The sequence below is a fragment of the Prionailurus bengalensis genome, chromosome C2, assembly GCF_016509475.1.
Source record: "Prionailurus bengalensis isolate Pbe53 chromosome C2, Fcat_Pben_1.1_paternal_pri, whole genome shotgun sequence".
Taxonomy (NCBI): Eukaryota; Metazoa; Chordata; class Mammalia; order Carnivora; family Felidae; genus Prionailurus; species Prionailurus bengalensis.
This window is the reverse complement of record NC_057350.1, coordinates 158715066-158739803: the sequence shown is the minus strand read 5'-3', so window position 1 is coordinate 158739803 and position 24738 is coordinate 158715066. Positions and strand designations below refer to the sequence as shown.

At 40.0% G+C, this 24738-nt stretch overlaps 1 protein-coding gene across 7 annotated transcripts in view; it reads left to right on the top strand.

The window, feature by feature from the left end:
• ANO10 (anoctamin 10) overlaps positions 1-24738 on the top strand; it is a 220056-nt gene that overhangs the window by 14890 nt on the left and 180428 nt on the right. For all 7 annotated transcript variants that reach the window (XR_006299575.1, XM_043595922.1, XM_043595923.1 and 4 more), the window contains one exon: positions 1319-1453. Coding sequence is in view for 6 of the 7 variants with exons in the window: in XM_043595922.1 (XP_043451857.1) it covers positions 1319-1453 (135 nt within the window). In the remaining variant the exon portion in view is untranslated. The remainder of the gene's footprint in view (positions 1-1318; positions 1454-24738) is intronic.

The following is a 24738-nucleotide window of genomic DNA, read 5'->3' as shown; positions in this document are numbered from 1 at the left end:
AAATTAGGGTGACAAATGTAACTTATTACTATTATTCTGTTCTAATTCTTAGAATGGTGTATGTTCACTAGCTTGATAGAGAAAAATGTTATAATGAGAAATGCAGTAGTTCAGTATTCTAGAATTGCCATTTCCTGGTAGAGTACCTCGTTCTGTTCTGGCCTCATAGCCCGTTCCAGAAGAGAGTGGTTTCTGGAAAGAACTGAGAAAGCCAAGGTGGCTGTGAGGTCAGAGTGGGAGTTTGCCTTCAGAATAAACTGGTCCCTTCCAGCGCTTTGGAGTTAGAAGATGTGATTAGGCTTCTTCAGAGTCACTCTGGATTTTTATATCTTTATGCTTTATTAGCATAAATGATAATGGTAAAAAATCACCTCATTTAAGAGGATTCGCTTGTCAAAAAACAGCGCTGTTTTCTTATCAGACTGTCTTCCCCCAATTTTATGGGAGGAATATTCAACTCCAGAAGGGAGCAACCTGGGCTGAAGAGTTTGAAGGAGGAGAATTTGTCATTTAGGCAAACTTCAGTTCCATCCCTAGTTAGGATAGTGTTCGAATTCTGCTCATTGGCCTTAAATGAGATCAAGCAGGTGTCTGCCATTTGGATATTTGCACCCTGTTATATAAAAACTAGGACCGTAGTCCCTCGCTCCCCTTAGCTGTGGGCGATTCATTCCGAGACTCTCAGTGGATACCTGAGATAGCAGACAGTACTGGGCCCTGTGTGGGCTGTGTTTTTTTCCTGTATGTGCATACCTGTGGTAAAGCTTAATTTATGAACCAGACACAGTAAGAGATCAACAACAACAATACTAAAATAGAACAATGGTAATAATCTGCTGTAAGAAAAATGGCGCAAATATGGTCTCTCTCAAAGTACCTTATATTACTGTATGCACTGGTCTTCTTGTGATGATGTGAGATGATTCAGCTCCTGCCTGCTGAGACGACGTGAGGTGAATGAACTATGCATTGCAATGTGGTATCAGGCTACCATTGACCTTCTGACAATAGGGCAGAAGGAGGGCCATCACCTCTGGACCATGACTGATGCAGGCAACGAACTGCAAAAAGCAAAACCCTGGATAAGGGGGAGCCATCGTACAGTGATTGAAGGATTGTATTGTGTGAAGGCAAAACGGTAATTTACTCTTATAAAAAGGCGCTTTATGTTCTATTTAATTTAGGAGTTTTATACTTTGCTTGTGTTATTTATTTATTGTTTATGTCCTCATTTCTATAACCCCAGGTTATTTGAATCTTATTAATTTTATTTTGGCTGTCATGAGAAAATAACTGGAAATTTTTTGTCCTCATTTAGATGACAATGATGACTTCCTCACGATGGCAGAATGTCAATTCATTATCAAACATGAACTCGAAAATCTTAGAGCCAGAGATGAAAAGATGATCCCTGGTTACCCCCAGGCAAAGCTGTATCCAGGAAAGTCGTTATGTAAGTCACGCTATCAGCCACTTCACGGACACGTGTTCTGATGCAGTTGTTTTTGCTTAGTGGATGAATAACAAGTTAAAGAAGCTTTGTTGTTTTCTTACTGAAAAACATAGAACTTTATAATAACATATTCTCATGAACATGCCTTTTGCCATTAGAGCTTTGTTATATTGTACCTTTAGATCAATATATTTGTTCTGTGTGGTTTGCTACTTATTTACCAAGACCTCGCAGCATTTGGTTTGCTTAAAATTGGGTGTGAACACATACACGTATTACTCAATACAGATTAGCAAAGTTTACATTATGCCCAGATGAGGAGTGAAAATGGGAGCCATTGTCTTTTCCTGGAGCCCTCTTTCCATCTCCTCCCCTTTCAGTGGGTGAGCACATGGGAACAAGGCTTAGGAAGGGTCACCGAGTGACATGATACCTGAATGCAGATCAGCAGCTTGCAATTTTGTGATTTTCTGTCATCCCATTTGAAAGAGAATACTAGTTTGCAGATAAAGTGCTCACTACAGTGTGTAATTCCAAGTCTGCCTCCTCCCCCCACCCCCCAGGGTGGCAAGGCCTCAGAGCATTTTTGCTGCCCAAATATACTTTAAGCATGTAAGCTACTGTGTTCTCTAGTCAGTTTAATACTACCTTCCAGGCTTCACCCAGCGGGACAGATGCCTGGGAAGCAGTCCACGTTCAAATTTTCCCTGTTGTCATCAAATATATATTAGGGTTGGTTTGTTCAAACCAAGGTCCAGTCATAGATCACCCATTTTGTATGGTGGTTGTGTCTCTTAACTCTCTTTCTCTTATTGTGATAAAGTGCACATAACATAAAATTTAAAGATTGAAGATAAAAAATTTAAAGATTTTCACTGGTATTAAATATATTTAGAATATTGTACATTGTCCTCACCATGCCTCTCCATAGCTCCTTCCATCTTGTAAAACTGAAACTCTGTATCCATTACACAATCACTCTGCCTTCTCCCCTGGCCCCCTGCCCAAGCAGCCACCTTTCTACTTTCTGTCTTTATGGTTGTGACTACTCAAATGAGTGGAATCATACAGTATTTCTCTCTCTATGACTGGTTTATTTCACTTAGCATTGTCTGCTAGGTTCATCTATGTTGTAGCATATGTTGGAATTTCCTTCTTTTTAAAGACTGAATAGTATTCCAGTGTGTGTGTGTGTGTGTGTGTGTGTGTGTGTGTGTGTGTGTATACACGTGTATGCCACGTTTTGCTTGTTTACTCATCCGTCAGTGGACCCTTGGGTTGTCTCCACCTTTTTTCTATTTAGAATAATCCTTTTATGAACATGGGTGTGCAAATATCCCTTCAGGGTCCTGCTTTCAATTATTTTGGGTATATACCCAGAAGTGGAATTTCTGGGTCACATGGTATTGCTATTTTTAATTTTTTGAAGGACCTCTATACTGTTTTCTATAGCAGTTGTGCCCTTTTACATTCCCATCAACAGTACCTAAGGGTTCCAGTCTCTCCACATCCTTCCTCTCCAGCATCTGTAGTCTCCTGATTTGCTCATTTTAGCCACTCTGACCGGCGTGAGGTGGTATCTCAGTGTGGTTTTCATTTGTATTTCCCTGATGAGGAGTGACGTTGAGCATCTTTTCATGTGCCTATTGGCCATCTGGGTGTCTTCTTTAGAGAAGTGTCTATTCATGTCTTCTGCCCATTTCTTCACTGGATAATATGTTTTTTGGGTGTCGAGTTTGATAAATTCTGTATGGATTTTGGATACTAAGCCTTTATCCGATATGCCATTTGCAAATGTCTTCTCCCATTCCATCTGTTGCCTTTTGGTTTTGTTGAATGTTTCCTTTGCTGTACAGAAGCTTTTTATCTTGAGGAGGTCCCAATAGTTCATTTTTGCTTTTTGCTTCCTTTGCCTCTGTAGACACGTCAAGTAAGAAATTGCTGTGGCCGAGGTCAGAGAGGTTTTTTCCTGCTTTCTCCTCTAGGGTTTTGATGGTTTCCTGTCTCACATTCAGGTCCTTTATCCATTTTGAGTTTATTTTTGTGAAAAGGGTAAGAAGGTGGTCTAGTTTCATTCTTCTGCGTGTTGCTGTCCAGTTCTCCCAGCACCATTTGTTAAAGAGACTGTGTTTTTTCCATTGGATGTTCTTTCCTGCTTTGTCAAAGATTAGTTGGCCATACGTTTGTGGGTCTAGTTCTGGGGTTTCTATTCTGTTCCATTGGTCTATGTGTCTGTTTTTGTGCCAATACCATGCTGTCTTGATGATTACAACTTTGTAGTAGAGGCTAAAGTCTGGGATTGTGATGCCTCCTGCTTTGGTCTTCTTCTTCAAAATTACTTTGGCTATTCGGGGTCTTTTGTGGTTCCATAACAAATTTTAGGATTGCTTGTTCTAGCTTTGAGAAGAATGCTGGTGCAATTTTGATTGGGATTGCATTGAATGTGTAGATAGTTTTGGGTAGTATTGACATTTTAACCATATTTATTCTTCCAATCCATGAGCACGGAATGTTTTTCCTTTTCTTTGTATCTTCTTCAATTTCCTTCATAAGCTTTCTATAGTTTTCAGCATACAGATCTTTTACATCTTTGGTTAGGTTTATTCCTAGGTATTTTATGGTTCTTGGTGCAGTTGTGAATGGGATCAGTTTCTTTGTCTTTCTGTTGCTTCATTATTAGTGTATAAGAATGCAACTGATTTCTGTACATTGATTTTGTATCCTGCAACTTTGCTGAATTCCTGTATCAGTTCTAGCAGACTTTTGGTGGAGTCTATCGGGTTTTCCATATATAATATCATGTCATCTGCAAAAAGTGAAAGCCTGACTTCATCTTTGCTAATTTTGATGCCTTTGATTTCCTTTTGTTGTCTGATTGCTGATGCTAGAACTTCCAATGCTATGTTAAACAACAGCGGTGAGAGTGGACATCTTTGTCGTGTTCCTGATCTCAGGGGGAAAGCTCTCAGTTTTTCCCCATTGAGAATGATATTAGCTGTGGGCTTTTCATAAATGGCTTTTATGATGTTTAAGTATGTTCCTTCTATCCCAACTTTCTCAAGGGTTTTTTATTAAGAAAGGATGCTGAATTTTGTCAAATGTTTTTTCTGCATCGATTGACAGGATCATATGGTTATCTTTTCTTTTATTAATGTGATGTATCACGTTGATTGATTTGCAAATATTGAACCAGCCCTGCAGCCCAGGAATGAATCCCACTTGATTGTGGTAAATAATTCTTTTTATATGCTGTTGAATTCCATTTGCTAGTATCTTGTTGAGAATTTTTGCATCCATATTCATCAGGGATATTGGCCTGTAGTTCTCCTTTTTTTTTTTTTTTTTTTTTTTTTTTGCTGGGTCTCTGTCTGGTTTCGGAATCAAAGTAATGCTGGTTTCATAGAATGAGTCTGGAAGTTTTCCTTCTCTTTCTATTTTTCGGAACAGCTTGAGAAACATAGGTATTATCTCTGCTTTAAATGTCTGGTAGAATTCCCCAGGGAAGCCATCTGGTCCTGGACTCTTATTTGTTGGGAGATTTTTGATAACTGATTCAATTTCTTCACTGGTTATGGGTCTGTTCAAGTTTTCTATTTCTTCTGTTTGAGTTTTGGAAGTGTGTGGGTGCTTAGGAATTTGTCCATTTCTTCTAGGTTGTCCAGTTTGTTGGCATATAATTTTTCTTAGTATTCTCTGATAACTGCTTGTATTTCTGAGGGACTGGTTGTAATAATTCCATTTTCATTCATGATTTTATCTATTTGGGTCATCGCCCTTTTGTTTTTGAGAAGCCTGGCTAGAGGTTTATCAATTTTGTTTATTTTTTCAAAAAACCAACTCTTGGTTTCATTGGTCTGCTCTACTGTTTTTTTAGATTTTATATTGTTTATTTCTGCTCTGATCTTTATTATTTCTCTTCTTCTGCTGGGTTTAGGCTGTCTTTGCTGTTCTGCTTCTAATTCGTTTAGGTGTGGTGTTAGATTTTGTATTTGGGATTTTTCTTGTTTCTTGAGATAGGCCTGGATTGCAATGTATTTTCCTCTCAGGACTGCCTTTGCTGCATCCCAAAGCGTTTGGGTTGTTGTATTTTGATTTTCATTTGTTTCCATATATTTTTTAATTTCTTCTCTAATTGCCTGGTTGACCCATTCATTCTTTAGTAGGGTGTTCTTTAACCTCCATGCTTTTGGAGGTTTTCCAGACTTTTTCCTGTGGTTGATTTCAAGCTTCAGAGCATTGTGGTCTGAAAGTATGCACGGTATGATCTCAATTCTCTTACACTCATGAAGGGCTGTTTTGTGACCCAGTATGTGATCTATCTTGGAGAATGTTCCATGTGCACTCGAGAAGAAAGTATATTCTGTTGCTTAGGGATGCAGAGTTCTAAATATATCTGTCAAGTCCATCTGATCCAATGTATCATTCAGGGCCCTTGTTTCTCTTCTGTTACCTTGTTAGCTCTTCCTGATGGATGGGCCCTGTAATTACTATATAATGCCCTTCTTCCTCTCTTGTTACAGCCTTTAATTTAAAGTCTAGTTTGTCTGATATAAGCATGACTACTCCAGCTTTCTTTTGACTTCCGGTAGCATGATAGATAGTTCTCCATCCCCTCACTTTCAATCTGAAGGTGTCCTCAGGTCTAAAAGAGTCTCTTGTAGACAGCAAATAGATGGGTCTTATTTTTTATCCATTCTGATACCCTATGTCTTTTGGTTGGTGCATTTGGTCCATTTACATCCATTGTTATTATGGAAAGATACGAGTTTAGAGTCATTGTGATGTCTGTGGGTTTCATGCTTGTAGTGATGTCTCTGGTACTTTGTGGTCCTTGCAGCATTTCACTTGCAGAATCCCCCTTAGGATCTCTTGTAGGGCTGGTTTAGTGGTGATGAATTCCTTCAGTTTTTGTTTGGGAAAACCTTTATCTCTCTTTTTCTATACTGAATGACAGACTTGCTGGGTAAAGGATTCTTGGCTGCATATTTTTTCTGTTCATCACATTGAAGATTTCCTGTCATTCCTTTCTGGCCAAGTTTCAGTAGATGGGTTTGCTACTACCCTTATGTATCTACCTTTGAATGATAAGGCCTGTTTATCCCTAGCTGCTTTCATAATTCTCTCTTTATCCTCGTATTTTGCCTATTTCACTATATGTTGTGCAGAAGATCGATTCAAGTTACATCTGAAGGGAGTTCTGTGCCTCTTGGATTTCAGTGCCTGTTTCCTTCCCCAGATCAGGGAAGTTCTTAGCTATGAATTGTTCAAGTACACCTTCAGCCCCTTTCTCTGTCGTCGTCGTCTTCTTGTTGTTGTTCTTGTTCTTCTTCTTCTCCTCCTCCTCCTCCTCCTCCTCCTCTTCCTCTTTCTTCTTTTTCTCCTTCTCCTCCTTCTCCTCCTCCTTCTTCTTCTGGAATTCCTATGATGTGGATATTGCTCTGTTTGTGTCACTTAGTTCTCTAATTCTCCCCTCGTACTCCTGGATTTTTCTATCCTTTTTCTCAGCTTCCTCTTTTTCCATAATTTTATCTTTTAACTCACCTATTCTCTCCTCTGCCTCTTCAATCTGCACTGTGGCCACCTCCTTTTTATTTTGCACCTCATTTATAGCATTTTTAAATTCATCCTATTTTTTTAGACCCATGATGTCTGTAGCAGTAGATTCTCTGCTGTCCTCTATGCCTTTTTCAAGCCCAGCAATTAATTTTATCATTATTATTCTAAATTCTTGTTCCGTTACATTGCTTGAATCGGTTTTGATCAATTCGCTAGCTGTCGCTAATTCCTGGAATTTCTTTTGAGGAGAATTCTTCCATTTCGTCATTTCGGCTGATTTTCTGTCCCTTGTGCATTTTGAAAGCTTGTTGTGTGCTTTGTGCTGGCGAGCTATATTAAAGGAGGGTCATACCCTGTCCAGGGCCTGGCCCCTCTGGAGGTGTTTTTCCGGAGATTGTTACTTGCTCTGTGTTGTTGTGACTTTGGTTATTTTATTACCCTATTTGTAGTGATATTTTGGACTGTCCACCAGGTGTGCTTCGATTTGTTCCTTGGAGTAGCTCTGGAAAGGAAAACAGACAAACAGGAGAGAGAAACACGCAAACAAACAAATAACACAAATACACAAAAACAAAAAAGTAAAGACTAAAGAAGAGGGTGGAGACGGTGCTGATGGAAGAGCACACCCAAAGAGAGAAAAAATACACCTTGATTATGCAGAGAGACTAAAAGGCTTAATCCAGAGAGAGAGAAAGGAAAATAAAGAAGGGGGCGGGGAAAACCTAGCGAAGATTAAGTTACCCAGACAGAGAAACTATGTGGCTTAATTATTCCAAGAGAGAGAAAGGAGCGTAAAGAAGGAGGTGTAGACTGTGTATCGAGACAATGGATTAAACATGCCTGTTCAGAGAGACCAGTGAGCAGAGTAACCAGCCTAAGGGACGGAAGAGATAAGGAGGAGAAAGGGGGGGAGGGGGAGGAGGAGGATATGTCTCTATATGCAGAATTGACCTAGAGTTAATCCAGACAATGCTGCAGACCTTGTTGGGAATAGCTGTCTGCAGAGTCTAGAGCCCCTCCGGTGGATACGCAGGTACCCAGTGCAAAGGGGCGTGGTTTGACGTAATCTGGAACCACCCCCACTACTGCGTGGGTGGGGGGGCCCTGAGGCCCCGCCTTGGTGGGGTTGAGGGGCGAATGGTGATCCCCCAGTCTCTTCTCCATCCAGCCGGACCCGGAGGACTCCGTTTGAGTCGTCCTCACTGTGCCCCGAGCGCAGACGGGGCGGTCCTTCTCTCTCCGCCGACTCCCCTGGCCCTGCGCTTGGCTAGGATTCAGATCCTGCTCCCTGCGCTCTGGCGCTGGGGAAGCGCCGCTCAGGGTGGCGATGTGTGGTCCCGGTGGCTTTGTCTGTGCCGCTGCACTTCAGGGAGGACAGCCTTCTCCTACTGCAGACTAAGCCACTGCCCTTGCCTTGAGCCCCGGGGTGGTGGGTGCAGGCAGGTTCCGCACTGGCACGCAGCCCTCCAGGGAGGGAACCACCTCCTCCAACTGCGGACCGAGCCCCTAACCTGCCACCGCACCCAGGCCTGGCTCCCCTCTTCCCTAGGTGCGCGGGGGAGCTGGCCCCAGTCTGGAGATAGCCCCGCAGTTAGGGTTCGATCCCTCTCAGTCTCAGCCGCAGGGTCCGGGGTCTTTCTCCTGTCCAGATCCGGTTGGACACTTCCCCAGCCGCCCTTTCTCTTCTTTTTGTCTCTCTGCAGAAGGGGGTCCCTCCCCTCCGTGCCCGAAGGCCTTTTTTTAAATCTCCCCCAGTTGGCAGTCGCCCACCTATCTTTTTTCCAGCTTTCCCATTTTCTTCCCAGTAGATTCAGCCATTTCTGCCCGGGCTCTGGCGTTCAGTCCTTTGGCTTCTACACTTCTTTGTTTGAGAGACACGGGAAGTATGGATTCCCCCGACTTCTCCGCCATGTTGGCCCCTGAGCATCATTTTTAAAAATATTTATTTTATTTTGAGAGAGAGAAAGAGAGGAAGAGAGAGAATTCCAAGCAGGCCCTGCCCATGAGCAAGGCATGATCTCACTAACTTTGAGATCATGATCTGAGCTGAAATCAAGAGTTGGATGCTTAACTGACTAAGCCACCCAAGCACTCTGAGCATATTTTCATGTTCCTGTTGGCCATTTGGATGTCTTCTTTGGAAAAATGTGTATTCATGTCTTCTGCCCACTTCTTAACTGAAATTTTTGGGGGTTTTTTGGGGGGGGGGTTGAGTTTGATAAGTTCTTATAGATTTTGGATACTAACCCTTTATCCAGTATGTTGTTTGGAAATATTTTCTCCCATTCCATAGGTTGTCTTTTAGTTTTGTTAATTGTTTGCTTTGCGGTACAGAAGCTTTTTATTTTGATGAGGTCCCAGTAGTTCATTTTTGCTTTTGTTTCCCTTGCCTCCAGTGACGTGTCTAGTAAGAAGTTGCTACAGCCAGTGTCCAAGAAGTTGTTGCCTGCTTTCTCCTCGAGGATTTTGATGGCTTCCAGTCTCACATTCAGGGCTTTCATCCATTTTGAGTTTATTTTTGTGTATGGTCCAGGTTCATTCTTCTGCATGTCGCTGTCCAGTTTTCCCAGCACCACTTGCTGAAGAGACAGTCTTTTTTCCATCTGATATTCTTTCCTGCTTTGTCGAAGGTTAGTTGGCCCTATGTTTGTGGACCCATTTCTAGGTTCTCTATTCTGTTCCACTGATCTGAGTGTCTGTTTTTGTGCCAGTAACATACTGTGTTGATGATTACAGCTTTGTAATATATAATACAGCTTGAAGTCTGGAATTATGATACCTCCCATTTTCCTTTTATTTTTCAGGATTTCTTTGTTAGAGATATTTTGTGGTTCCATACAAATTTTAGGATTGTTTGTTCTAGTTCTGTAAAAAATGCTGGTGTTATTTTTATAGGGATTGTAGATTGAGTGTGTAGATTGCTCTCAGTAGTAAAGACATTTTAACGATGTTTGTTCTTCCAACCCATGAGCATGTGATGTTTTTTTATTTCTTTGTGTCCTGTTCAGTTTCTTTCATATGTGTTCTATAGTTTTCAGAGTACAGATCTTTTACCTCTTTGATTAGGTTTATTCCTAGGCATCTTGTGGTTTTGGTACAGATGTAAATTGGATCGAATCCTTGATTTCTCTTTCTGCCGCTTCATTGTTGATGTAGAGAAATGCAGCAAATTTCTGTACATTGATTTTGTATCCTGCAACTTTGCTGAATTCATGTATAAGTTCTAGCAATTTTTTGGTGGTGGAGTCTTTCAGGGTTTCTTTTTTTTTTAATGTTTATTTATTTATTTAAAGAGAGAAAATGTATGAAAGTGGGGTGAGGGGCAGAGAGAGAATCCCAAATAGGCTCCATGCTGTTTTCACAGAGCCCAGTGTGGGGCTCAAACTCATGAACCATGAGATCATGACCTGAGCCCACAGCAAGAGTTAGCTCGTTAACCCGGTAAGCCACCTAAGTTCCCCTTTCAGGTTTTCTACATAGAGTATCATAGCATCTGTGAATGGTGGATGTTTGACTTCTTCCTTGCCTGTTTTGATGCTTTTTATTTCTTTTTATTGTCTGATTGCTGAGGCTAGGGCCTCTAGTACTAAGTTTAATAACAGTGGTAAGAGTGTACATCCCTGTCTTGTTCCTGACCTCAGAGGAAAAGCTCTCAATTTTTCCCCATTGAGGATATTAGCTGTGGGTCTTTCTTATATGGCCGTTATAATTTTGAGGTATATTCATTCTATCCCTAGTTTGTTGAGGGTTTTTATCAAGAATGGATGCTGTACTTTGTCAAATGCTTTTTCTGCATCTATTGAGAGGATCATATGGTCCTTATCCTTTCTTTTATAAACGTGGTGTATCACATTGATTTGTGAATATTGAATCACCCTTGCACCCTAAGAATAAATCCAACTTGATCGTGGAGTATGATTCTTTTAATGTACTGTTGGATTTGATTTGCTCCTATTTTGTTGAGAATTTTTGCCTCCAGGTTCATTCAGGATATTGGCCTATAATTTGCTGGGTCTTTGTCAGATTTTGGAATCAAGGTGATGCTGGCCTCATAGAATGAATTTGGAAGCTTTCCTTCCGTTTCTATTTTTTGGAACAGCTTGATAAGAATAGGTATTAACTCTTCTTTAAATGTCTGGTAGAATTCCCCTGGGAAGCCATCTGGCTCTGGATTTTCATCTGTGGGGAGATTTTTGATGACTGATTTAATTTCTTTGCTGGTTATGGGTCTGTTCAGATTTTCTGTTTCTTCCTGTTTCAGTTTTGGTAGTTTGTGTGTTTCTAGGAATTTGTCAATTTCTTCCAGATTGCCCAGTTTGTTGGCGTATAAGTTTTAATAATACTCTCTTATAATTGTTTGTATTTTTCTGGTGCTGGTTGTGATCTCTCCTCTTTCATTTGTGATTTTATTTGTTTTGGCCCTTTCTCTTTTATCTTTGATAAGTTTGGCTGGGGGTTTATCCGTTTTATTGATACTTTCCAAGAACTAGCTCTTAGTTTTGTTGCTCTGGTCTCTTGGGTTTTTTTTGTTTGTTTGGTTTCCATATTGTTTATTCCTGCTCTAATCTTTATTATTTCCCTTCTTCTGCTGGCTTTACCCTTTAATTGTTGTTCCTTTTCTACCTCCTTTAGGTGTGCTTTAGGTTTTTTATGTGAGATGTGTCTTGAAGTAGACCTGTATTGCAATATACTTCCCTCTTAGGACCGCCTTTGCTGCATCCTAAAGGTTTTGGACGGTTGTGTTTTCACTTTCATTTGCTTCCATGCATTTTTTAATTTCTTCTTTAATTTCCTGGTTAACCCGTTCATTCTTTAGTAGGATTTTCTTTAATCTCCATGTATTTGCGCTCTCTCCAAATTTCTTCTTACCTTTGAATTCAAGTTGCATAACGTTGGGGTCTTAAGTTATACATGATACTATGATCTCAGTCTTTTTTATACTTGTTGAGGGCTGATTTGTGACCCAGTATCTGACCTATTCTGGTGAGTGTTCCATGTACACTTGAAGAGAACATGTAGTTCACTGCTTTAGGATGAAATGTTCTGAATATATCTATGAAGTCCGTCTGGTCAGTGTGTCATTCAAAGCCATTGTTTCCTTGTTGATTTCCTCCTTAGATGACCTTTCCATCGCTGTAAGTGGGATGTTAAAGTCCCCTGTTATTTTTGTATTGTTATCAATGAGTTTGTTTATGTTTGTTATTGATTGATTTATATATTTGGGTGTTTCCACGTTGGTGGCATAAATATTTATAATTATTAGATATTCTTGTTGGGTAGACCCCTTTGTTATGATACAGTGTCCTTCTCTGTCACTTGTTACAGTCTTTGGTTTAAAATCTAGTTTGTCAGATATAAGTGTGGCTGCTCCATCTTTCTTTTGACATCCGTTAGGATTATAAATCGTTCTCCATCCTCTCACCTTGAGTCTGCAGGTATCTTTAGATCTAAAATGAGTTTCTTGTAGGCAATATATTGAGGGGTCTTGTTTTTTTTTTTTTAATCCATTCTAATACTCTCTTTCTTTTGATGAGAGCATGTAGTCCATTTATATTCAGGGTGATTTTATATATATATAATATATATAATTATATATTCAGGGTGAATATATAATATTACACATATGTATAATATATAATATAATTTATATATGTATACACACACACACACACATATAAATTTAGTGTCATTGTATTACCTATAAAGTTGGTGTTTCTGGAGTTTTTCTCCTTCCTTCCTAGTCTTTGTTGCTTTTGGTCTTTCTTTCCCACTCAAAAAGTCCCCTTTAGTATTTCTTGCAGGGCTAGATTAGTGGTCATGGTCTCCTTTAGTTTCTGTTTGTCTGGGAACCTTTATATCTTTTTCTATTCTGAATGGCAGCCTTGCTGGATAAAGTATTCTTGGCTGCATATTTTTCCCATCTAGCACATTGAATATGTCATGCCACTCCCTTCTGGCCTGCTAGGTTTCTATGGAGATACCTACTGCTATGCTGATTTGTCTTTCCTTGTAAGTTACGGATTGCTTTTCCCTTTCCACTTTCATGATTCTTTCCTTATCTCTGTATTGTGTAAATTTTACTACAACACGTCTTGGGGTTGGCCTACTTTTATGATTTTGATGGGAGTTCTCTGTGCCTCCTGGATTTGGATGTCTGTTTCCTTCCCCAGATTAGGGAAGTTTTCAGCTGTAATTTCTCAAATAAACCTTTTGCCCCCTTTCCCCTCTCTTTTTCTTCTGGGATTCCTATGACATGAATATTATTATACTTTAAGGAGTTGCTGAGTTCCTTAAGTCTATATTTATGATCCAATATTTTTTCCCCTCTTCTTTTCAGCCTCATTATTTTCCATAATTTTATCTTCTATATCGTTGATTCCTTCCTTTGCTTCTTCCATCTTTGTTGTCATTACATTTAGGCTATTTTGCATCTTGGTTCTAGCATTTTTATTTTCGCCTGACTAGTTTTAGGTCTTTTACCTCTGTGGTAAAGGACTCCCTGGTGTCTTCTGTGCTTTTCTCAAGTCCAGCTGGTATCCTTACGGTGGTGGTTTTAAATTCTGATTCAGGTTTATTACTTATATCTGATTTGATTAGATCCCTGGCTGTGACCTCTTCTAATTCTTTCTTTTGGGACAAATTCCCCCATCTGGGCATTTTGTCTAGGTCTCTGTTTTCTGTGTTTTTTTTTTTTTTTTTTTTTAATTTTTTTTTTTTAACGTTTATTTATTTTTGGGACAGAGAGAGACAGAGCATGAACGGGGGAGGGGCAGAGAGAGAGGGAGACACAGAATCGGAAACAGGCTCCAGGCTCCGAGCCATCAGCCCAGAGCCTGATGCGGGGCTCGAACTCACGGACCGCGAGATCGTGACCTGGCTGAAGTCGGACGCCTAACCGACTGCGCCACCCAGGCGCCCCTGTTTTCTGTGTTTTAGGAAAGCCTGTTATGTTTCCTGCTCCGGAGAGTAATGGCTGGATATCAAAGAAGACATATACTGCCCAGGGTTTGGCACTTCAGGAGGTGTTTCTGGTGTATGCTGTGTGTACTCTACTGTTGTTCTTTGGCTGTTCTTTACCTCAGGTCAGTTCTCTGCAGCGGGGAGTGTTTGGACCTTGTCCACTGTGTGGTGAGTTTTAATTAGGTGTGTTTTGGTCTACTTCTCAAAAGAAGCTAGATGCCATTTCCCTGAGAGCTGAAGTTTTGCAGCACTTCATGGTCAGTAGATTTGGTGCATGCAGGTGATTTGTGGTGGTCTTGTAGTGGAGGGGCCTGTTGCCGCTCTGAGTCTCAGGCACTCTCGCCCTAGTTCAGAAGCACCTTCAGAGCTCAGGGGGTGGGGCCTGGTGTGAGTGACTCAAGCCTCCAACGTGAGGACTGTGATTTTCGCTGAAGTCTGACTGTGCTGACGGGCAGGGATAAAAATGGCATCAGCCGGCTTTATTGTCCCTGGAGAGGGGAATTCGCACTTACTGCTGTTTAGGAAGCCCTCACAGGGGAGCACACAATCTCCTCTCGTTTGTCCCAGGCTTTCCTCAGATCCCTGCCTTCAGCTGGTCTGTTTCCGAGCCATCTGCCCACCCGGCGATGCAGTGCTCCTATCTCAGGCGTGCTGACTGGGTTTCACAATTTCAGATTTTAGGGATTCTACCTGTGCTGATCTTCTAGGGGAGGGTCTTGCCATGCTTTGGATGGTGCTGGTTTGTCACAGAAGGGCAGTTGCTCAACTGTCCAGGGGCTTAAAGTTTATGCTAAAGCCAGCAAAGAGCCTGCATCCGCGTTAGCTGCCCTCAGCAGGTGCCTCTGCCCCTATGCTAATGGAAGCTCCCGGCTCTTTTGTCCCCGGAGAGGCAATGCTATCTCTCCCAAATGCACTCCAAGAAGAGCTGTCTCTCCCAGCGCAACCCAGGAGAACGCACTGTCCACTCCCAGGCCTCTGCCCTCCTCCATAGGAGACCTCGAGGCCTGTCCGGCTCCACCTTGGCACAGACTTCTGAAACTTCAGACTTTGAGCTCCACTGCTTGCAAAAACTTGCAATAATCAGCCCCTCTTGTTTTCCTTGACAGGGTTTTTCTTGTTCAGTGCCCTGCGTTTTGTTTTCTCTCTCTCTCTCTCTCCCCCCTCCTCTCTCCCTGATCTGGACTCTCTTCGCCCTGCGGCACCTGTGATTCTTTTCTCCCCCAGATCATGTCCCTGCACCTCCTACCTTCTCGGAGGTGGTCTCTTTCCTTCCTGTAGTTACGCAGTTTGTTTTCTCAGTCCTCAGATGTATTTCCTGGGTATTCCGTCCTCAGATGCAATTTGATATTTATCTAGATGTTTTCAAGGAATGAGGGTAGCGTTGGGTCCTCTCGTACTCCGCCACCTTAACTCCTCCCCCCACTGTATTTTCATGCCTGAGTAACATTCATTTGTCTGTATGTTTATGTAGTAGGTCTTCTTTATCCATTCACCTGTCGATTTGGGTTTATTCCTTATTTTGACCGTTGTAAATATTGCTATATTGAACAAAGAAGTGCAGATATCTTTGAATTAGTGTTTTCCTTTTCATCAGGTAACTACCCAGAAATGGAATTATTGGATTGTATGAAATTGCTATTTCAATTTTTTGAGGAACGTCCATACTGTTTTCCATAGTGGCTGTACCAATTTCCATTTCCATTAGCAGTGCAGTAGGGTTCCTTTTTTACTACCTCCTCACCAATACTTGTTATTTCTTGTCTTTCTGATACTAGCTAATCTGACACACGTGAAGCTATACGTCATTGTGGTTTTCATTTGCATTTCCCTGGTGATTAGTGATATTGAGCATTTTGTCATGTGTCCGTTGGCCATCTGTCTATCTTATTTGGAAAAAAGTTCAGTTCTCTGACCATGTTTTTTTAATTTTTTAATTTTAATTTTTTTTATTATTTATTTTATTTTTTTAATTTTACCTTTTATTTTTTAAAATTTACATCCTAATTAGTTAGCATATGGTGCAACAATGATTTCAGGAGTAGATTCCTTAGTTCCCCTTACCCATTTAGCCCATCCCCCTCCCACAACCTCTCCCATAATGCTCAGTTTGTTCTCCATATTTATGAGTCTCTTCTGTTTTGTCCCCCTCCCTGTTTTTATATTATTTTTGTTTCTCTTCCCTTATGTTCATCTGTTTTGTCTCTTAAAGTCTTCATATGAGTGAGGTCATATGATTTTTGTCTTTCTCTGACTAATTTCACTTAGCATAATACCCTCCAGTTCCATCCACGTAGTTGCAATTGGCAAGATTCCATTCTTTTTGATTGCCGAGTAACACTCCACTGTGTGTATATACCACATTTTCCTTATCCATTCATCCATTGATGGACATTTGGGCTCTTTCCATACTTTGGCTATTGTTGATAGTGCTGCTATAAACATGGGGGTGCATGTGTCCCTTCGAAACAGCACACCTGTATCCCATGGATAAATGCCTAGTAGTGCAATTGCTGGGTCGTAGGGTAGTTCTATTTTTAGTTTTTTGAGGAACCTCCATACTGTTTTCCAGAGTGGCTGCACCAGCTTGCATTGCCACCAACAGTACAAAAGAGATCGTCTTTCTCTGCATCCTCGCCAACGTCTGTTGTTGCCTGAGTTGTTCATGTTAGCCATTCTGACACGTGTAAGGTGGTATCTCATTGTGGTTTTCATTTGTATTTCCCAGATGATGAGTGACGTTGAGTATTTTTTCATGTATCAGTTGGCCATCTGGATGTCTTCTTTGGAGAAGTGTCTATGATGTCTTTTGCCCATTTCTTCAATGGATTATTTGTTTTTTGGATGTTGAGTTTGATAACTTCTTTGTAGATTTTGGATACTAGCCCTTTATCTGATATGTCATTTGGAAATATCTTCTCCCATTCTGTCTGTTGCCTTTTAGTTTTGGTGATTGTTTCCTTCACTGTGCAGAAGCTTTTTATTTTGATGAGGTCCCAGTAGTTCCTTTTTGCTTTTGTTTCCCTTGGCTCTGGAGACGTGTTGAGTACCAAGTTGCTGCAGGCAAGATAAAAGAGGTTTTTACCTGCTTTCTCCTCAAGGATTTTGATGGCTTCCCCAAGGATTTTGATGGTCTTACATTGAGGTCTTTCATCCATATTGAGTTTATTTTTGTGTATGGTGTAAGAAAGTGGTCCAGGTTCATTCTTCTGCATGTCATTGTCCAATTTTCCCAGCACCACTTGCTGAAGAGACTGTCTTTATTCCATTGGATATTCTTTCCTGCTTTGTCAAAGATTAGTTGGCCATACGTTTGTGGGTCCATTTCTGGGTTCTGTATTCTGTTCCGTTGATCTGAGTGTCTGTTTTTGTGCCAGTACCATACTGTCTTGATGGTTACAGCTTTGTAATATAGCTTGAAGTCTGGGATTGTGATGCCTCCTGCTTTGGTTTTCTTTTTCAAGATTGCTTTGGCTCTTCGGGGTCTTTTCTGGTTCCATACAAATTTTAGGATTATTTGTTCTAGCTCTGTGAAGAATAGCTGGTATTATTTTTGATAGGGATTGCATTGAATGTGTAGATTGCTTTGGGTAGTATCGACATTTTAACAATATTTGTTCTTCCTATCCAGGAGCATGGAATCTTTCTCCATTTTTTTGTGTCTTCTTCAGTTTCTTTCATAAGCTTTCTATAGTTTTCAGCATATAGATTTTTCATCTCTTTGGTTAGATTTATTCCTAGGTATTTTATGTTTTTTTGTGCAACTGTAAATGGGATCGATTCCTTGATTTCTCTTTCTGTTGCTTCATTGTTGGTGTATAGGAATGTAACTGATTTGTGTGCATTGATTTTATATCCTGCAACTTTGCTGAATTCATGAATCAATTCCAGCAGTTTTTTGGTGGAATCTTTAGGGTTTTCCATATACAGTGTCATGTCATCTGCGAAGAGTGAAAGTTTGACCTCCTCCTGGCCGATTTGGATGCCTTTTATTTCTTTGTATTGTCTGATTGCAGAGGCTAAGATTGAATGACAGTGGCGAGAGTGGACATCCCTGTCTTGTTCCTGACCTTAGGGGGAAAGCTCTCTCTGACCATGTTTTAATCAGATTGTTTGTTTTTTTTTGTTATTGTTGCGTAGTATGAGTTCCTTATATATTTTGGATATTAACCTATTATCAGATATATCATTTGCAAATATCTTCTTTCATTCAGTAGGTTGCCTTTTCATTTTCTTTATGGTTTCCTTTGCATAGCAAAGGTTTTTAGCTTGATGTAGACCCAATGGTTTGTTTTTGCTTTTGTTGCTCTTGCCTGAGGAGACAGAACCAAAAAAATAGTGCTGAGACCAGTGTCCAGGAGTCTACTGCCTGTGTTTTTTTGTTTGTTTGTTTTTGTTGTTGTTGTTGTTGTTTAAGGAGTTGTATGGTTTCAGGTTTTACGTTTGAATTTTTAATCCATTTTGAATTTATTTCTGTATATGGTGTCACTAATTGATCTTTTTTCATTCTTTTGCATGTAGCTGTAGTTTTCCCAGCACCATTTTTTGAAGAGATTGTCTTTTCCCCATTTGTGTATTCTTGCCTCCTTTGGCAAAGATTAATTGAGCACATCTACATGGGTTCATTTCTGGCTCTCTGTTCTGTTCCATATATCGATATGCCTTTTTCTGTGTGTGCCATTACCATACTATTCTGATTACTGTATCTTTGTAGTGTAGTTTGAAATCTGGAAACATGATACCTCCAGATTTATTCTTCTTTCTCAAGATGGCTTTGGTTATTCAGGGTCTTTTGTTGTTCCATACAAATTTTAGAGTTATTTATTCTAATTCTGTGAAAAATGCCATTGGTATTTTGATAGGGATTGCATTGAGTTTGTAGATTGCTTTGGTTAATATGAACATTTTAACAATATTAATTCTTCTAATCCATGAACACGGTATGTCTTTTCATTTATTTTTATCTCCAATTTCTTCCATCAATGACTCAAAGTTTTCAAGAGTATAGGTCTTTCACCTCATTAGTTAAATTAATCCTATTTATTTTATTCTTTCTGATGCAGTTTTAAATGGAATTGTTTTCTTAATTTCTTCCTATAATATTTTACTGTTAGTATATAGAAACATGTAGATTTCTATATATTAATTATACATTATTCAACTTTACTGAATTCATTTAATCTAATTTTTGTGGATTCTTTAGGTTTTTCTATATATAGCATGTTATCTGCAAATAGTGACAGTTTTACTTCCTCCTTATCAATTTGAATGCCTTTCATTCCTTTTTGCTCTCTGATTATTGCAGCAAGAACTTCCAGTACTATATTGAATAAAAGTGGTGAAGGGTGGACATCCTTTTCTTATTCCTAATCTTGAGTGTGATATTCTCTGTGTTTTTTTGTCATATGTGGCTGGCCTGCGATACTGGCTTGTGATTTTCTTTTTTTGTTGTATATTTGTCTGGTTTTGGTATCAGGGTAATTCTGGTCTCATAGAATTAATTTGGAAATGTTCCTTTCTCTTTAACTTTTTGGAATAGTTTGAGACGGATTGATACTAACTTTTCTTTAGCTTTTTTTAGTGTCTATTTATTTTTCAGAAAGAGGGTGGGGGAGGGGCAGAGAGCAAGGAAGACAGAATCCCAAGTAGGCTTCAGGCTCTGAGCTATCAGCACAGAGCCAGATGCGGGGTTTGAACTCATTAACCACGAGATCATGACCTCAGCCAAAGTCAGATGTTTAAATGACTGAGCCACTCAGGTGCCCTGATGCCAACTTTTCCTTAAATGTTTGGTAGGATTTACCTGTGAAACTGGTTCTGGACTTTTGTTTGTTGGAAGTTTTTTGATTACTGATTCAGTTTCATTACTAGTAATCAGTCTGTTTAGATTTCCTCTTTCTTCCTATTTGTCTTCTGTGAAGATTGGATGTTTCCAGGAGTTTATCAATTTCTTGTAGCATGTAACTCTTGGTAGTAGTTTCTTAAAATCCTTTGTAATTTATATGGTTACTCTTTTCTTCTTTTCTTTCTTTCTTTCTTTCTTTCTTTCTTTCTTTCTTTCTTTCTCCCCCCTCCTCTTCCTCTTCCTTCTCCTCCTCCTTCTTCTTCTTCTCCTCCTTCTTCTTTGATGAATCTGGTTTATCAATTTTATTCATCTTTTTAAGGAACCAGCTACTAGTTTCATTGATCTTTACTATTGTTTTATAAGTCTTCATTTTATTTATTTCCACTTTGATCTTTATTATTTCCTTCCTTCCATTAACTTTGGGCTTTGTTCTTCCAGTTTATTTAGGTGTAAGGTTAGATTGTTTATTTGAGATTTTTTTGGTTTCTTGAGGTAGGCCTCTACTGCTATGAACTTCACTCTTACAACTGCCTTTGCTGAGTCTCATTGATTTTGGAATGTAGTGCTTCCATTTTTATTTGTCTCAAGGTATTTTTTTTATTTCCTCATTGATTTCATTGGTTGCTTATTGTAGTTGATTTATGGTTTTATACCATTGTGTTCAGAAAAGATGTTTCATAAGATTTCAACCTTCAATTTCTTGAAACTTGTTTTTGCTCTACTATGTGATTTATCTTGTTAAATGTTCCATGTGAATGTCAAAAGAATGTGTATTCTGCTGGTTTGGGATGGAAATTTTTGTATGTATCTGTTAAGTCCATCTGGTTTAATGTGTCATTAAACCATCTGTGTGTGTGTGTGTGTGTGTGTGTGTGTGTGTGTGTGTGTTTGGTTTTGTTTTTTATTGATTTTCTGCCTGTATGATCTATTTATTGATGTAAGTGGGGCATTAAAGTCCCCTATTCTTATTGTATTATTGTCAGTTTTTACCTTTTAGTCTGTTCGTATTTGCTTTATATATTTAAGTGCTTTCATGTAGGGTGCATTGATATTTACAATTGTTATATCCTCTTGTTGGATTGAGTTTTTCAATTATTATGTAATTCTTTGTCTATTATAGCCTTTTGATTACAGTCTATTTTGTCTAATGGAAATATTGCTACCCTGGCTTTCTTTTCATTTTTATTTTCATGGAATACCTTTTTCATCACTTCACATTTAGTCTGTATGTGTCTTTAGGTCTGAAGCGAGTCTCTTTTAGACAGCATATAGATGGGTCTTGTTTATTTACCTGTTCAGTCACCCTTTATCTTTTGAATAAAATAACACTTGGAACACTTAGCCCATTTGTATTTAAGTTACTGATTTGTACTTATTGCCATTTTGTTAATTGTTTTTGGTTGTTTTTTTGTTCTTCTGTGTTCCTTCTTTTCCTCCTGTCCCTTGTGATTTGATGACTTTCTTTAGTGTTGTGTTTGAATTCCTTATTTTTTGTGTATCTATTACAGGTTTTTGTTTGTGACTACTATGAGGTTCACATAGAATACTCTATGTGTATAGCAGTCTGTATTAAGTTGATGGTTGCTTAAGTTTGAACGCTTTCTAAAAGCACTACATTTTTACTCTCCCTCTCCCTGTTTTATGTCTTTGGCATCATATTTTGCATCTTTTTATCTTGTGTATCTCTTAACTGTCACAGATATCATTCACTTTGCTACTTTTGTCTTTTAACCGTCATACTCTCTTTGTAAGTTAATCTCCCACGGCTGGCATATGCTTGCTGTTACAGTTAGATTTTTTTCTTTCAAAATTTTCTTCTAGTTAGGGCCTTTTCTACTTAAATCCCTTTAACATTTCCTGTAAAGCTGGTTTAGTGGTGAACTCTTTTGTCTGGGAAACTCTTTATCTCTATCTACTTCAGTCCTGAATGATAACCTTGCTGGGGAGTGTTTCTCTTTGTGGGTTTTTTCCCTTCAGCGCTTTGAATATGTTGTGCCACTCCCTTCTGACCTCCAAATTTGGTGAAAAATCAACTGATCGTATTTCGGGTGTTCCCATGTTCGTAACTAGTTGCTTATCTCCTGTTGCTTTTCATATTTTCTCTTTAATTTTTGACATTTTAATTATTTTGTGTCTTGGTATGGACCTCTTTGGGTTCATCTTGTTTGGGGCTCTTTCCTTATTGGACATGGATATATTTTCTTGTTGAGGTTAGGGACGTTTTCAGTTGTAACTACTTCAAATAAGATTTCTGCCCCTTTCTCTTTCTCTTTTCTTTCTGGGACCTCTGTAATGCAATTGTTATTACCCTTGATCTCTTAAGGTCCTGAAGGTCTCTTAAACCGTCTTCAGTTTTTGAAATTCTTTTTTCTTTTTGCCATTCAGCTAGGGTCATTTCCATTACCCTGTTTTCCAGATCACTGATCCAGTTTTCTGCATCTTCTAATCTGCTGTTGATTCTCTCTAGTGTATTTTTCAACTCAGTTATTATATTCTTTGTCTCTGTTTCCCTTCTTATCTTTTTTTTTTTTAATCTTTTGAAGTTCTTGCTGTGTTCATCCATTCTTCACCTGAGTTTAATGAGCATCTTCGTGACCATTACTTTGAACTCTTTATCGGGTAGATGGTTTATCTCTTTTTCACCGAGTTTTCTGAGGTTTTGTCATATTCCTCGGTCTTCCCATCTTGCCTCTCTATGTTTGCTTGTGTGTATTAGGTAGATCAGCCATGTCTGTTCTTGAGCGAGAGGCCTTCTGTAGAAGGTGTACTGTGGGGCCCAAAAGTGCATTCTCCAGCTGGTCACCAGAATCCGGAGCTCCAGTGGTGTCCTTTGTGTGTTTCCTTCTGTTCTGGCTGAGCTGCAACTGTTGTGGGCCCATGGTGGGTGGGAGCCCCTTTAGGGGAATGACAATGAAGGTGGAGGTGACCTGGTGAGTGTGATAAGGTGGGAGCCACTTTGGGGGCTGCCTGCCAGGGAGGGGAGGGTTAAGTGGGGCAGGTCTGCAAGGGAATATGAGGGTGGGGCTAACAGTGCTAGCAAGGTAGAGGAGAATCAGAACTGTTTCTTGGGGCGCCTGGATGGCTTAGTGGGTTAAGCATCTGATTCTTGATTTCGGTTCAGGTCACGATCTCGCTGTTGGTGGGTTCCCACTCCGAATCGGGCTCTGCATTGACAGTGCAGAGCCTGCTTGGGATTTTCTGTCTCCCTTTCTCTCTGCCCCTCCTGGGCTTATGCTTTCTCTCTCTCTCAAAAATAAATCAATAAACTTTAAAAAAATAAAACAACTGTTTCTCACCAGTACTAGGCACCTGCCACTGCTTCCATTCGTGGAGGAAATTCCTGCAGTTTCCTGCACCTCTGGCACATGCCCTAAAGTTAGTCAGTAAGTCTCCTTCACGAATGGCCCAGATGCTTTTCAAACTGTTGCCTCTGCGCTGGGTCTTGGAGTGAGTAGGTGCGTGGGTCTTTTAAGAGTGGAGTCTCGGTTTCTTATCGCCCTCTGGCTCTCGTGGGATTAAACCCTGCTGATTTTCAAAGCCAGACATTTGGGGGGCCCATCTTCGCAGTGCGGGTCCCCGGTGCAAGTTTGCCCCATGGAGGGCTTGAACCCCTCACTCCTCAGGGAGGACCCCCCTACGTGTGATATCCCTCCCACTTGTGGGGTGCCATGCTGGGGTGTGGGTCCTGATCACACCATTTCTCTGCCCCTCCCATGCTCCTTGACGTGACCCTCTGTGGCTATAGAGGGTCGGTGCTGCTGGTCTTCCGGCCATTCTCAGAGAGTTGTTGTGTATGTAGTTGTAGCCTCGGAGCGTCTGGACGAGGTGAGCTCAGCATCCTCTGGTCTGCCATCTTGATCCTCGCAGAAGCAGGAGTCTCTTTCTTTAAATAGGCCTGCACAGCATCATATTTTCCTTTGAAGGTAAGGGTCATTTTAATTACATTCTTAGCTGACAAGAGAAAGTTAAAGGATTAAAAGAAAAGCCTCTATTTTTAGAAGCTGAAATTAGAACCGTGCTTTTGGCATTGATGGTGAAGAGGAGCCTGGTAATTTAGGACATGAGGCTTTATATTCTCTCTGGGTCCTTCAGTTCACGGTCCTATTTTTAGAAGTAGCTGGTTTTTATGCCTGCCTCGAGAGTCATCTGTAGTGGAATGCAGTCAGTTTTTTAAAAAGAACTTAGAAATAGTAAAATAGTTTAGATGTTGTCAGTTCACAGTTGAATAACTTGATATAGCAATTGGAAAGCATGATACTGGAAGAAAGAATAAGGTACAGCTGTGCATCCTCAAATAAGAGAGAAGAATCAGAACCGTTGTGGGTGACTGACTTCCATGTGAGCTGAAGAAAAATCCTCTGAAACACTTCAGAATAAAAATATTAAGAAATGGGTTTGATGGCACCAGTGGCTAATATAAATTAAACCATGTACCTTTCCCCCTTTATTAATGTGTCTGTGCATGTTTTGAGTGTATACCTTTCTTAGTCATTAAGGATTTCATCACAACCCTAGCTTTTTAAGACTTTTTTTGATAACTTATGTCTGAGTTATAATAGTAACAATCATCTATCAAGAATTTTTCTTCCAGACCCAGACTTTTCCCAATTTTGGCATCACATCTCTCCTATTTACCATTCTTTGTTCATTTCTTTTTTTTTTTTAATTTTTTTTAATGTTTTATTTATTTTTAAGACAGAGAGAGACAGAGCGTGAGTGGGGATGGGGCAGGGAGAGAGGGAGACACAGAATCTGAAGCAGGCTCCAGGCTCTGAGCTGTCAGCACAGAGCCCGACGCGGGGCTCGAACTCACGAACTGTGAGATCATGACCTGGGCTGAAGTCGGACGCTCAACCGACTGAGCCACCCGGGCGCCCCTCTTTGCTCATTTCTAAGAAATTAGCTTTACTTTTAAATTACTCTGAAG